Genomic DNA, 15,463 nt, shown 5'->3' on the forward strand with positions numbered 1-15,463 from the left:
AGTACAAACAGTGTGTCTATGATGTATAGAACCATTTCTACTGTAAGATACATTGCAAAGCCTGGGAGAGGTACAGCAGATTATGGAATGGATCATTTCCGTATATCAGAAATACGTGTGAAATACTTGTTCCCAATTTCCAATGCTAGTTGCAGGTGTGATTTTGGGATTACCCTGCTAAAAAATTAAAAACTAAAATAAAAAAACAGAAACGCTCTTAGAATTTGTAATGGTTATAATTGTTATAATGGGAATCGTACCGGTTTTACTAGAAACTCTAATGGTCCTGTGGGTCTCCACTGATAATTTGTAGCCTTCTATTGGTGACAGGTTATGTCTAGTGGATACCATTAAATACCACTAGTAATGGCTCTGATGGTTAATGGATAGTATTTGTACTGGAAACCATTAGAATTTCTGTGATTGTTTTGTTTTGTTTTTGGGGTAGTTGGGTTGAAACTTTTCAACTTCATTAGTAGATTTACTCTAAAATTTTACTAGACAGTAGCCTACAGTACAAGTCGAGTGTGTTAGGCTCTTTGACGTCATTTTGTTTGAGGGCGTTAATGTCGTCCTGCACCACTAAACACTAGACCATCACCCTACAGTAGGATTTAGAGGGATCTGGCAACCGTGTCACTGATCTGCTCATGTTGAGTGGATTGCTGCTTGTTCTGTCTGAACAAGAAACTTATTATTAATCCTGTTTACTTTAAGCGTTTCTGTAAATCGAAGGTGTGTTTTTTATTTTAAAATGTTGTCTTCCACGTGGAACTTTATCAAGCGACATAAAAGGAAATTTATTATCGCCGGAGCTTTTGCTGGAGGTAACACACACAAACGCGCGCGCGCGCGCTCACGCTGGGTAAAGCTAGTTAGCTAGCTAGCCACAGTTTTACATGTAGCTAACTGCTGCTGCTGTTTTATCCGAAAGCGTATGCTGTTGTACGAAACAATAATTTTAAAAGTAAAAATCTAAAAACGAGCTGCTGGAGTAGTATTTTGATGAAAATGATTTATTAGGGTTGTTTGTTGTTCTGGCTGCAGCTACTAGCTTTCCTTAATCAATTTTATCTAATTTGGTTCACAGCTAGGAATGGAAAATCAGTGCAAACTTTCATTCAAGTGATTAAGCGTTAAGCATTAGGACGTTTAATGGAGTTGTGACGTCAGAAATTGTATGCAAAATGTTAATGTGTTTGCTCCAAACACCTAGTGTTAATTATTGATTGGCAGTAATTACCACCTGCTGCTTTTAAGGGAATAATACCAAGTTATATACGACTTACAGTGATGTCTTGTTGATGAGTGATATATTACGTTTTCATAGCCGATGACAATATACTGACACATTCAGACCCTGGCTCCTGATCCGATTAATCCGATTATTGTACACTCACTGAGCACTTTATTAGCAACACTACTAATACCGGGTAAGGTTCTCAAAACAGCATGAATTCTTCATGGCATGGGATTCCACAAGATGTTGGAAACATCCCTTTGAGATTCTGGCCCAAAGTGTGCCGAGAAAACATTCCCCACACATTTACACCACCTCCAACAGCCTGGACTGTTGACATAAGGCAGGTTGGGTCCATGGAGTCATGCTGTTGGTGCCAAATACTGACCTGACCATCTGTGTGCTTTAGCAGAACTCGAGATTCATCAGACCAGGCTACGTTTCTCCAGTTTTCACCTGTCCAGTTTTGGTGAGCCTGTGCCCACTAGTGATGTGTCCTTCATGAACGATTCGTTCATTTTGAACGAATCTTTAATATGACTCGGAAACAACGAGTTGTCTCAGAGAGTGATTAGTTCATTTTTGACCGCTCATGCGCTGTAACATCCCCATAGGTTCTGTACAGGAAACAGAAATTATTAGTTCATCTCTCGAGTCTTTGGGTTTGAGTCGTTCGTTTATCACGTGACCGCTCCACTGCATTCAGCCTATGGGGCGGTCAAAGGGCAAACGAACGACTTGAACCTGAAGACTCTAGAGGTGAACTAATCATTTCTGATTCTGGGGAACAGACGTGATAAATGTGATGTGACAAAAGAAAGAACGACTCGGATTGGGAGGTAAGGTGAACTAACAGACTGCATAGCATGAAGACCAGCTATGCTATTAATTAATCATTTCTCTTTCTCATAATTCGGCCTTGGTTGCATTAGCCTATAGTTTATTTTATAGTTTATTAAGTACTAGTTGTGTCGGGGAATTTAACATGTAACATTTTAATTATTTTGTGCTGAAATGAACGAAATGACTCGTAACAAGATTCGTTCATTTTGCTGAACGAGATTCAAAGATCTGAGTCAGTAAAGTGATCCGAACTTCCCATCACTAGTGCCCATTGCAGACTCATTTTTTCTTGGCTGTTCTCGGCTGACAGACCCGACGTGGTCTTCTTCTGTTGCAGCTCGTCCGCCTCAAGGCTTGACGTGTTGTGTGTATTGAGATGCTTTTTTGCTCACCACAATTGTACAGAGTAGTTATCTGCGTTACTGTTGTTTTTCTGTCATCTCGAACCAGTCTGGCCATTCTCCGTTGACCTCTCTCATCGACTAGGCATTTCCATCCACATAACTGCTGCTCACTGGGTGTTTTTTGTTTTTCGCACCATTCTGTGTAAACACTGCTGTGTTGAATATCCCAGGAGATCCTCAGTTATATAAATACTTTAACCTGTCTAGCACCAACAACCATGCCACGGCTAAAGTCACTGAGATCACATTTTTTCCTCTGCTGGTCTGTAGCTGCATGATTGTATGTGTTGCACTGCTGATACACGATTGGCTGATTTAGATAGTTGCAATTATGTTTCTAATAAAGTGCTCTTGAGTGTATATATAATATAAAAGTAAATTGACTTCCTGACCTTACACACCAGGTGTGTACCTGCTTGGGAAATATGCCCAAAGAAAACTCCAGGAGATGCAGGAGCGGGAGACGGCGGAGTACATCGCTCAGGCTCGGAGGCAGTTCCATTTCGAGAGTAACCAGAGGACGTGTAACATGACGGGTTAGAATTATTTCACACAGTGTCTTCGCCAAAAATGCTTTATCTTTGATCTTCCTTCTGTAAAGATCCGTATGGCTTCACTTGCAGTGTTGTCCTTGCTCCCTACCCTGAGAGAGGCGATCATACACCACCTGAACTCTGAGAGTCTCACGGAACTGCTGAAGTCCAGGTGAGGAACAACTCAAGGTGGTTTGGATCTGTGATCCAGTCTCGCTTATCAATCCTGTTTAAAGCAAGCAGCAGTGTCTGCATGTCTGATCTTCTGTCAAGACATTCGGACACGTTGGGCCTCATTTATTGTTGTTGTTTTTTTTTTTTTGGTTCGACTTCCACAAACTTTACTAAAAGATTGATAAATGAGGCCCAATGCCCAAATAGTGTCTGTTAAGAATAATCTTAATCTTTATAATTAACATTGTTCCTTATTCGTTATTCTGTACATTCTTAAACTTTCATACTAATACCGCTGTCAACTGTAATCACTTCTTACGGCCGCATTGCATTCTGGAGTCTAACGTCTCATTAATATGACCTTGAATCTCAAATGGCAAGTGAGAAACAAAGCTCTTGATCTTTTTTTTTCTTTTTTTAGGAGCTTAAAAAAAAAACCTGACCGTTATCTTTAATGTTTGAGATTAAATGTCATCTGCGATAACGGTGGCGTCCGTGTTGCGTCAGCGAAAATATGCCGTCTACCCACAAATCGCTAAGCGCATCACAACTATTTCAGTATAAACACATCCATGAAGTGTTGTTCTCCTCATGAATAGTATGTCCCAGATGGATAAGGATTTAATCAGTCATAAATCAACTCTGGGCATTTCAATCCAGTCTTGATCCTACACCATGATGTATGTTAATGCATCGTGGTTTTGTTGTTGTTGTTGTTGTTGTTGTTGTTGTTTTAACACTATAACTGATCACAACTATTTCAGTATAAACACATCCATGAAGTGTTGTTCTCCTCATGAATAGTATGTCCCAGATGGATAAGGATTTAATCAGTCATAAATCAACTCTGGGCATTTCAATCCAGTCTTGATCCTACACCATGATGTATGTTAATGCATCGTGGTTTTGTTGTTGTTGTTGTTGTTGTTGTTTTAACACTATAACTGACTGAAGTGTCTCTATTAGGCCAGCTAACAAAATTGAGATTTGGGAGGATCTTAAAACAATCAGTAAGTTTAAATTCAGTCTCATGTATGAAAAACTGAATAAATGCATTCATATTTGTACCGTGTTGTCATATGATTGCTTGCCTTCACCCACTAGGTTTCACTCGAAGCATTGTAGCTGTTTATAGTACTTGCATGCTGGTGGTGTTACTACGTGTTCAGCTCAACATCATCGGTGGCTACTTGTATCTGGACAACTCTGTAACTAAAAATGGAACGGTAAATTCTCTATACCTATTTTTCTTGCAGTAAAAATGACTTTGGTAGATGTATGCTGTATGTGTGTAAATTTGGATTCTTAGACGCCTTTGGCTCCTCCTGAAGTCCAACAGAAGTATCTGTCAAGTATCCAACACCTTCTGGGAGACGGTAAGAGAACCTTTAATTTCCTGCTTTTGTCAGCATGCCTATAATTTCTGTTTCTAACTCTGGCTGAAGAATAGGTTTAGCAAAATGACAATCATTTACATCATCGTTTGGATTTTGTTCATTTGTTTGTTTGTGTAGGGCTGGTTGATCTGGTCACCGTGGTGAAGAAAGCAGTGCAGGAAATCCTAGGACCGTAAGGCTTTTATAGTCCCTTTTAGAGGTGGACCGATAGTGGATTTTACCAATACCGATAATTAAGTTGGGCAGTACCGACATACCGATAACCGATTAATAAACTGATAGTTTTTTAAATTGATACTGAATATAAATATAACACTCAAAGTAAAATATTACTGAACTTTATTACAAAAATACAGTACTATACTTTTTAAAAAATGAAAGAAATATATCAATATATTTAGTAGTAATAAATATTAAAGTAAATAAAAGATGCACATCCAAACTGAACCAAAACGTAACCCTCCAAATAACAAATAAAAATAGAGACATCCAAAATTAATTTTTAAGAAACACTTCAACTAGCACAACAAAATTAGTTTAAAATAGTTTTTATTTCGCCTCTAGAGACCGCTCTCATGCTGTATAATGACAGCGGACCCTTCTCAACTGCTCCCGCAACCCATGCAACCGGGAAAAACTATCGGTGTGGATCAATCGGTCAACCTCTAGTCGGTTCATTCTTTTAGTCCATAGTGTCTTTATCTGAAATGCAGTAACGATCAGGGACACTAGACGCTTGAACTTTCTCAGCATTTTTTTTGGTGAATGTAAAACTACAAAATGTTAAACCTTGCATAAGTATTCACCCCTTTGATTTAAAAGTTTCACATTCTCACCAGTGTAACTTTGGCAGTGTGATTAGAACTGTAGTCCTGTTGGAAGTTCCTCCATTTCAGTTCCTTTGCACACTGTAATGGGTCGTCAAGACAAGTGGGTTTTTATTGTCACTGCTCTATATAGCTTGTATACATTGGAACGAAATGATGTTTCTTCAGGATCATGGTGCAACACAGAACAGTACACAAGACTACATAAAGAGCAAATATACAACAGTGTGAGACGAGTGAAAAACAATAAATACACAGAACAGGTCAGTAGATACACAGTACATGGACTGTAAACTGTAAGCTATTGAGTAATATAGCAGCACAAGTATAGCGGCAATACTGGCAGCACAAATGAGTTCCATAGTATAAAGTGACTGATGCAGCTATGTAAAGGGCAGTGTGCAGTAGTACTGAGTCTTACTGGGTTAGGTGTTTGACTAGCCCAGGTGAGCATTGGGAGACAACAGGCTGTTGAGTAATCTGACTGCCTCAGGGAAGAAACTGTTGTGGAGTGTGCTGGCGGTGGCACAGATGCTCCTGTACCTTCTGCCAGATGGCAGGAGGGCGAAAAGTCCACAAAAAGGGTGAGAGGGGTCGTCCGCAATACTGGAGGCTAGAGCTGCAACGACTAATCGATTATGAAAATTGTTGTCAACGAATCTAATTATTGATTAGTTGGTCTGCATGTGGCACAGGGTACATTTACTCACTACGTTACGTCTGTTCTGAAAACATGCTTCGGAGAGTAAATACTGAAATTGTGTCCCAAATGACGTACTATACACTTACACTATGCACTGTTTACTCTACCATCTAGTGTATGAATTTTAGAAAGGAATATCATCTCCAATAGAACACTAGCGGTTATTTTACTAACCGGAAGTATAAGCCGCTTCATAGTCGACGGCGCATGACGTCATACGCATGTAATGCGACGCCGCTAACTTTAGCCTAATACCCAGAGTCACTAACAATGATTTTCTTCAGTTTACTGTTTGTCAACGTTACCTTTTATTCCCAACACGACCTCAGTCACCATCAGACGAAGGAGTAATCATCACATGACTGAGGAAGAAAGTCCTCTAAGGCAGGGGAGCATTTTATATTAAACACTGCGGAGATCAAACAGTGATGCACAAACTTATGTTTATGTGTAAAATGCTCCACTATGTGTAAGGGGCAGGGGAAACTGCTGCAAGCTGCTTAAAAGGTTTAGTTTAATTTAAGTTTGTTGTCATTATGTTGTATTTGTGTGCTTGCAGTGTAAATTCTGTCGTTTGTTATAACGGAAGTGATGTGTTAGTAACGAGCGCACATTGCTCCTCACGCGCAGTGTAGATGCGCTGATACACAGTGGGAGCACGAGTAAGATTTGTAAAGTCTAATTAAAACATTATGATCAAAAGTAAAGACAAGTAAAACAATATGACTAAAGGCAGCGAGTAGCAGAAATCACAAGGTGCAGTGAAAGTGAGTTTTTATTATTAATTTAGGACTGTAGTTTAATTCTGTGCTTTTTGTGCATCCATAAAAAGTAATACATAAATACTATTATATATGTATTTATGCATTTTTTTTATGGCACTGAATTAAACTACAGTCCTAAATTAATAATATATATTCCGGTGTGTATCTGTGTGTATTGGGTTCTTTTCTGTTTTAGACAAACAGTTGTGTAAAGTTTTAGTCTGAAGTTTATGTTTGTAATACTCAGTTTGTGGATTTTATTTTAAATAAACATAAAATGGTACTGAAAGTCCCCCCCCCCCAATCCGATTAATTGAAAAAAGAATCGGCCAACTAATCGATTATGAAAATAATCATTAGTTGGAGCCCTACTGATGGCTTTGCTGATGCAGTGGTTGTTGAAGGAGTTGTCGATGGTGGGTAAAGACCCCAATGATCTTTTCAGATGTCCTCACAATTCACTGTAGGGTCTTGTGGTTGGAGGCGGTGCAGTTCCCGTACCACGCAGTGAGACAGCTGGTCAGGACGCTCTTTATCATCTTTTTGTAGAAGGAAGTGAAGATGGGAGGGGGAGTCTGGCTCTCTTCAGCCTCCGCAGGAAGTGGACGTAATGCTGGGCCTTCCTGATTAGGCAGGTGGTGTTGAGAGTCCAGGAGACGTCTTCAGTCATGTGCACACCAAGAAACTTGGAGCTTTTGGCTCTCTCCACAGTTGTGCCGTTGATGTGCGTTGGTGAGTGGTCCACTTGGGTTCTCCTGAAGTTGACAATCATCTCTTTAGTCTTCTCAACATGAAGAGATAGTGTTTTGTCTACACCATTCTGCCAGCTGGTTCACCTCCTCCCTGTATGCTGACTCATCATTGTTACTGATGAGACCCACAACTGTAGTGTCATCAGCAAACTTGATGATATGATTAGGACTGAACTTTGCAACACAGTCATGAGTCAGCAGGGTAAACAGCAGTGGATTGAGCACACAGCTCTGGGGGGCGCCGGTGTTCAGTATGCTGGCGCTTTTGGTGGAGTTGGCGATCCTGATGGACTGGGGTCTCCCGGGCAAAGTTCAGGATCCAGTTGCAGAGGGAGGTGTTTAAACCCAGCAAACTCAGCTTTGTTGTCGGTTATTGTGGGAGAATTGTGTTGAATGCTGAACTGAAGTTTATGAACAGCATCCTTACATAATTTTCCTTTTCATCTAGATGGGTTAGAGACAGACGGATGGTAAGCAGATATGGTGTCCTCTGTTGAGCAGTTGGGATGGTAGGCATACTGAAATAGGTCCAGTATGGTGGGAAGACTGCCCAACACACTGCTCTTATGTGTTTCATGACTAGCTGCTCGGAGCACTTCATGATGATAGGCATGAATGCAACAGGCCGGAAATCATTTAGGCAGCACACAGATGATTACCTTGGCACAGGGATGATGGTGGTCATCTTGAAGCACACAGTGACATCTGCTTGGCTCAGCGAAATGTTGAAGTTGTCTGTGAGGACATCTGCAAGCTGATCAGCACATTCCCTGAGTACTCGGCCAGGTCTGTTGTCAGGTTTAGTTTTCTTCTAGGATTGGCCTGTATTTGGTGCCATCAATCCCATAATACCCTCAACCACAACCAGTTTCCCAGTTTCTGCTGCTGAAAAGCATCCCCATAATGCAATGTGATCTCCACCATGCTTTACTGTGGGAATGGTGTTCAGGCTGATGTTGGGTTTCCATCAGGCTTAGCGCACTGTACCAAGGCCAGACAGTTCAATTTCTCACCACTCTTCCATAAAGAGCCTGGCTTTGCAGAGTGTCTGGTCTGAAGTTTGAAACAGCTCTAAACAGCTTTTCCCATCTGAGCTGTGGATCCCTCCAGCTCTGTTAGTGTTTCTCCCTGGTTGCTTCTCTGACTAATGCCTTCCTTACCTGGTCACTGACTTTTAGTGGACTAACTTCCAGCCAGATTCTGTTTTGTTTTTGTTTTTTTTTAAATGTAGTGTTTAATAGTTCAAATTTGGGATTTTGTTTTTTAACCAAACCTTGATTAATATGTTTCTGGAAGTTTGTCCTGGACTTACAATGGCTCCTTGATCTTCATGACTATCATGACAGGGTTAGAATTGAGCTTCTGTCACAAACCTGAGAAGCATGTTCATGTACCAGCTCATTATCTTGTGCATAAAGGTGTGGAATTATGGCTACCATACCCATCATGAGCTGTTCCTTTTTAAAACATGGTCTGTAATATAGTATTACACCACAAGATGGCAGCATCAGTCTGTCAGTCTGACCTTGTATTCTATTTCACGTCAGATGTTCATTTAAGAAAATGATTAATTTGGAGCTACAGTAAAACATTTAGCAGTCATTTAATTGTAATATATGTCTTTATTGTAATATATTGACTTCTTTATTGTCTGTGGTGCTGTATTTTAGCAAATTAATTGTCATATGGAACATTAGTGGCCTGATGGTCATGCTATAGCACAAGTGTTTACATTTTAGCTCAAAAGTCATACAGTCAAAATCCTTTTTCTCTTATTCATTGCCTTCAGCGAAATTCAGCTAGGTCACACCCACTCAGTTCTTCCATGATTATTTTTTTGCTAATTTGCATAATATGCAAATTCTACTTTTGCGAGTTATTCCTAGGATTTTTTGCTCTGTTTTCACAAAGTTGAGGTCTAATTACTTGGCAGAGTGTGAACCTCAATAATCATTAAAACACGTCGATATTGCTAAAGGATGTCTCCGCCACACATCAATCAATTCTTCATAGGTGGAGCCTAATTGACTCTAACGGCTGTAACTCATGGGTCAGATAACTCTTTCTAAAGGAACCGTAAGTCCGATTGAGCTGAAATGTTGTACGCTGTATCATTGTGCTAATCTGTAAGTGGATTTTTGATGATGACATAATTACTTTAAAGAAACATGGCTGTCATTGGCCAGTCAGCTTGCAGCAGGAATTTGATAGGGTTAGCATTGAGATGAGGTGGTCATGAAATTTTAATTGAGGTTCCCTTAGTCACCCTCAAGTTGGTCACTAGGGGATGCTGCTCATGTTATGGACATAAAAACAAGTGTATCTCTTGTACAATAAGTAGTAAAACTACTTTCTGCTCCTCATTCTCAGCAAAGTCTGAACGGACTGAAGTGTGAAAACACTGGGGACCTTCCAGGAACGTGTGTATTCACACTGAGATAACATAACGCTTTGATTACACACAGGTGACTAAGTATGTGACTTCTAATGACAACCAGGGGTGAATAGTTATGCAATTTATACTTTTGTGTTTATTTGTAAACAATTTTGTCTCCCACTTCAATATTATGTACTGTTTGTTTTAGTTCTAAGTTGTAACACAAGTTGTGGGGGTGAATACTTATAAATGTATCATTATAAATGCTCATTTTTCAGGATCTCTTTGAAGCAGAGTCTATCTCTGCAGGAACTTGAGCACCACATAATTCAAATCAGACAGCTAGTGGAGGAAAACTCGGGCGCGTCCAAGTTCAGAACGCTGACCTGCTACATGATGGCTGATGAGGAGGACCCGTTAGCTGATCAGGTATAGTAGAGAGCTCACATGGTCAAATTATTATTATTATTAAAACATACTCTCCCCAGTTTCATTTTTATTGAACATTTCTGCTGGACATTTCTGCTGAACTAAACATTTCTGCTGAACATTTCTGCTGAACTAAACGTTTCTTCTAAACTAAACATTTCTGCTGGATATTTCTGCTGAACTAAACATTTATTAAAACATTTAATTAAAACATTAAAACATACTCTGTTATAAAAAGCCTGTCACACTTTTAAAACTTTTGTGAACAATGGGGCAAACTGAGCTGCAGGAATGCTGAAATGAACTTCGGGGAAAGTAACTGTGTGCACAAGTTAGTATGACTGAAAAGCAGGTTTTAGTTTTGCTGAAGTCTGTTTCTGTCAGTTCATCAAGGCTGATTTGGTCAGCATCTCAAAACTCCCAAAAGGTTTCTTTAAACAGTGATATTACTGTGACTAAGTGGCTTTCACCATCTTCTGCAGCAGCTTCTGAAAAGGTTTTCATTCACACATCCACTGTTTTACTTTAGTAGATTTAGATTTTTTCATTGCATCCCATTGGAGGCTCAATATTATACAGGAGCCTTTTAATAGAGATGTCATTCCAGTAACATAAACAACACGTTTCCATTAACGCTCTGGTTCTAATACGTTCTCATGCAAAATAATAAATGTATTTGAAAAACCTGTTGTTTACTAAAGAAAATTGAGGATGTGGAAGTTGTTTTTTGTTTTGTTTTTTTTGTTAAGAGACATTTATTTAACATTATGGAAGGAGTCTCAAGTGTCTGTGGGCTTTACAAAGTTTCCCAGCAAGCGAGTTTGCGCTTTCTGGTTTCTTGGTTGAATGGCAGAGTGCTTTTTTTGAGTAAGTAAATGACTGTTTATTGCACCTATAAAGTAAGTGAGAACAGGACCAACCCTGTTTCTCAGACGTTCCACAACATTAAATCTGACTTATAAAACTTTAAAATGTTGTTAGTTAATAGATGAAACATTGTAGTCGATAGGAAATCACTGAATAATACACTCCACACTGTGCTTTTATATGAAAATAATGCACTTATCATCATAAGAGGGGTCAGCGGGACCTTGCTGCACGTAACGTGGCACCTTACTTCAGTAAGAAGCAGAGAAATCAGACATTTTCTTTTGTTTATTGAAAACAGTGAGTTCGAGAGATATATAAAATATATATATATATATATATAAAATATAATATATATACATACATACAGTTCTTTCTCAGCTTCAAAATGCCTGGTTTTTATCCCGTAGACAGCTCTCTGATCTTCATGTTGGCTTATCCATTTTTAACAACAAATGCAATCATCACAGGTGAAACTGAAGGCTAAAACCAAGAGTAGATGTTCAGAGACGTTTATTGCTTAAACAGTCAATGTAACATGACACACCTGGGTAACAAGAAACACAAATGAATGGCCCTTGCTGTTCCAGTAGTTTTGGAGGGGACTTTGTGAATTTTACATTTTGGCTTACATGTCTTTGCAACTTACAGGCTTGTGGTCTGACGGAGAATGATGTCACAACAATAAAGCTACTAAACGAAACCAGGGACATGCTCGAGAAGTATGTAAAAACTATGATATTTTTAATTTAACGATGCATACTGTGGAATACATTTTTAATTGGTATCTGTTTGATTTTTGTCTCTGAATCTTATGATGTTAGCCCAGATTTCAGTACCATACTCGGTGCTTGCCTGAACCGGGGCTTCAGCCGTTTTCTTGACAACATGGCAGAGTTTTTTTGCCCCCCTCAAGGAGACTCCACCCCCAGCAGCACATCTGATAGGTCAGGAATTAGTTATGCGTTTGTATGTTTCTTTATTTAATCTTTCTTCTTTTTATTTATTTATTTATTTATTTATTTATTTTTAAAAAAAGTTAAAATGTTTCCCATTGTTTTCCAGTCTCTTACATGTAAGTCTCCCACTTGCCAAAATAATTCCTATCGCCAATGGACAGATTCACTCCATATGCTGTGAAGTCCCCAGTCAGTTTGTCCAGGTACGATAGACCATTGAGGTTTTCAGTTTTCTTTTCATTGGGTTGGTTTTCAAGATACAGCCTTAACACTATACAGCCTTAAAGCAAGTTAAAGATGAAGCAAGTTAAAGCCTTAAATATGAGTGATGAAATTCTCCAAATGACCTGGATGAAAGAAAACAAACAGATGATTATTTTATATTGATATATACTAATGTGTAGCATCATCACTAATGATCGCTTTTGATTTGTTTTGTTTTTTTATCTTGCAGGATCTTTTAATGACGGAACAAGTGAAAGAATTTGCAGCCAATGTTTATGAAGCTTTCAGCAACCCTCATGAACTGCAGAAGTAAACACTGTTTAATGTGAGGGCAAATTCCTGAAGCTGCAAAGAGCAATACAGCACAACGTTTCCTTATTCCCTCATCTTAAAGGGGGGAAACGTACACTTGGTGGAAAGCTGTGTCATAAATGGCTTGCAGTTTCTCCCTGTGAACCTGAATGATTTTTTTTTAACTTTTTTGCAAGTTATAACTGATGATTTTCCCCTGATTTTCTTCCTAATTTAATCATGGCCATTTCCCACCCATCAGGCAGTGCTCTCCTATCACACACTTCCTCCGAGGTCAGCGACTGCCCCTTTTTTCAAACTGCTGCTCATGTAAGGGGGCAGTGTAACAGGCGTAACACACCCAGAGGAAAGCGCTAGGTTTGTCATGTATGCAAAGGTTCTGCATACATGAGCTCACAGACACCCATGATTGGCTAGTGTTGCTGTGATTGATAAGAGAGAGAATCTCTGGTGTTTTTTAAACTATATTTCTTTTCACAGTTAAGATGGAGAATGACCCATGATCTGTTACTTCCATCAAACAAATCCTTAAGGACCCCAGGAAACCATTTTTTGTTTTGTCTTGTTTTGTTCTGTCCTGTCCTATCTCAGATGAACAGCATTCCATGTTCCTTTTTCAGCTCTAGAACTTGGCAAGGGAATTGATACAGAACATGTTGAAAATGTGAAAATGGATCGATCATTTCTGATTAGAGCTTGGTTTGGGCTGAATTCTTAGACAAAGTTCAAGCCTAAAAAGTGCTGTCAGCTGTGATTTTCTGTTGAGCTGTAAGATTGAGTGTGCTCAGTCTTGAAGGCACTAGATAGATCGTTTTTAAATGGTTCATGCCGCATGAGCCAGACTTCAGTTCTTTTGGTTTAATTTTTATTTTTCATTTTTAACCAAACCTGAAATCATCAAATTGATTGTAATAAATATGTGATGTCTTTTTGCTAACATAAACAGAAAGTACTATAGGACAAACCACGGGGGACTAACTGAAGCTTAACTTATTAACACTAATGAAGAATATTAAAAATAAATGCAAACAAGTTCTGATCCTTGAAAAATAAGAAGTTACTATTTCTGTGGTGAAGGTAAGTTAATCTTAACCATGCAGTATAGCTTATTAACGGAACACACACTCGGCTTCACTTGCGTTGTATTTTTTTAACACACAAGATGTTCATAATGGGATGTCAAGCAACTGGCCATTATCTAGGGACCATAATCAAAGTGCTTATTATAAGACGGTACGTATCGGTGCAAACGCAAAGACATAAAAGACGTTGCAGTAACTTAAAAAGCATTCAGTGGTTCTCGAACTGTTTTTGGCTACAGTACTCCATTTCAATAATCTTTGAAGCCTAGCATTCCTTAGAAACCCTCACTGTGGTTCCATTTCGTCATTCATTAGAAAATGATGTGTTGTTCTTAGTAAGCCACGACTCCATTACGCTTCTCTTTCAGCATGTCTAGTGTGTTTGTTTTACCCTACAGCAACAAAAAGCATACTGTATACTATGATTATGAACAGCAGTTCTTATTAAATTGGTTGAATCATATTGCTAGTTCACATTAAATAAATTTCTGGAGGGAAATGGATACAACTGTAGAAGAACAAAATGGAACCAAATCAAACTGAACTGCTGAAATGTTGCACAATTCAATTATATGAGTCACAATTTATTTTCAATTATATTGTCACAAAGCAGCTTTACAGAAATCTATATCTATATGGATATATAAATCTATATCCCATAGATACTGTGTAGACCGTTGCAAGGAAAATCTCCCTGAGAGGACTTGAAGAAACTTGGACTGGAGCCCATCGTCTTCTGAGTGAGACCAGAGAGTGGGATTATATAACTCATTACAGTAGACATGTACAGAAATGAAATGGTACTAAATGTATTAAAATGAAAGTGCAAGTCTCAACTGCATCCACGTACGTTTATTCACCTTGTACACATGTACATGAACAAAGGTTAAACATAAGAACAGATGGCTCTGACATGAAGCAGGAAGAGCAGGAGCGAAAGGCAGCCTATATGGTTTCTCTATCATTGACTTTGTCTATGTTTTGCATAGAATTCAGCAGCTAGGCCACTGTATAGTCCTTGATAAAGACCATGTACACAAGCATCAAACAAAAGCCCCATTCAGAAACATTATTCTTGGGACAACTCATTTAAAATGATTAAGACTCTTCGTTTTCAGTGAGTTTTATAAAAACTAATATCAGAATTTACCAGTAAAATATTGGGACCAAACAAGAAAGCAGATCAGTTTTGTAAATACCAGAAAATCAGTTCTATCAATAAGTTCGGGGGCAGGTGATACTAAAGATTGACTCAGAAGGAATCTGAGCAGTGATGTGACTAATGACAGAAACTGCAGTGCTCATCCTGACAGTGAGTTTTCAGTGTAAATACCACCACTAAGCAAGTGTGTTTTCCACTATCGCAAAGTCACATGACAAACACTCAGTACAGCCTTTCTTTTCTCTCAGGTTTTGGCAAACAGGATATTCTACCTTGTCACATGATCCATGATGATGAAGTTGTCTTGTAACCTTTTTTTTTTTTTTTTTACTGAAACCATTTACATGAATTCCTGGAACAAGAGGCAAAGAATTAATTGCAAATATTCAAGTGCCACTGCATCATGTTTATTC

General features: G+C 38.8%; 1 protein-coding gene across 1 annotated transcript; it reads left to right on the forward strand.

Annotated features, from left to right (window-relative positions):
• The first annotated feature begins 251 nt into the window (after positions 1-251).
• On the forward strand, positions 252-15,091 carry pex3 (peroxisomal biogenesis factor 3). The gene is made up of 12 exons (XM_053648108.1): positions 252-827; positions 2,892-3,023; positions 3,111-3,192; positions 4,161-4,204; positions 4,299-4,420; positions 4,504-4,570; positions 4,709-4,763; positions 10,293-10,443; positions 11,962-12,032; positions 12,135-12,257; positions 12,376-12,472; positions 12,724-15,091. The coding sequence occupies exons 1-12, from the start codon at positions 755-757 to the stop codon at positions 12,805-12,807; spliced, it is 1,101 nt and encodes a 366-aa protein (XP_053504083.1). The 5' UTR covers positions 252-754; the 3' UTR covers positions 12,808-15,091.
• The last annotated feature ends 372 nt before the right edge of the window (positions 15,092-15,463 follow it).

This window comes from Ictalurus furcatus, chromosome 2 (assembly GCF_023375685.1).
Source record: "Ictalurus furcatus strain D&B chromosome 2, Billie_1.0, whole genome shotgun sequence".
Taxonomy (NCBI): Eukaryota; Metazoa; Chordata; class Actinopteri; order Siluriformes; family Ictaluridae; genus Ictalurus; species Ictalurus furcatus.

Excerpts from the sequence above, each read along its gene's own strand:
- pex3 (XM_053648108.1), top strand. The coding sequence starts at position 755 with ATGTTGTCTTCCACGTGGAACTTTATCAAGCGACATAAAAGGAAATTT. Across the intron at positions 4,571-4,708 it reads CCAACACCTTCTGGGAGACG|GGCTGGTTGATCTGGTCACC; the intron begins GTAAGAGAACCT and ends TTGTTTGTGTAG. Across the intron at positions 12,473-12,723 it reads TCCCCAGTCAGTTTGTCCAG|GATCTTTTAATGACGGAACA; the intron begins GTACGATAGACC and ends TTTATCTTGCAG.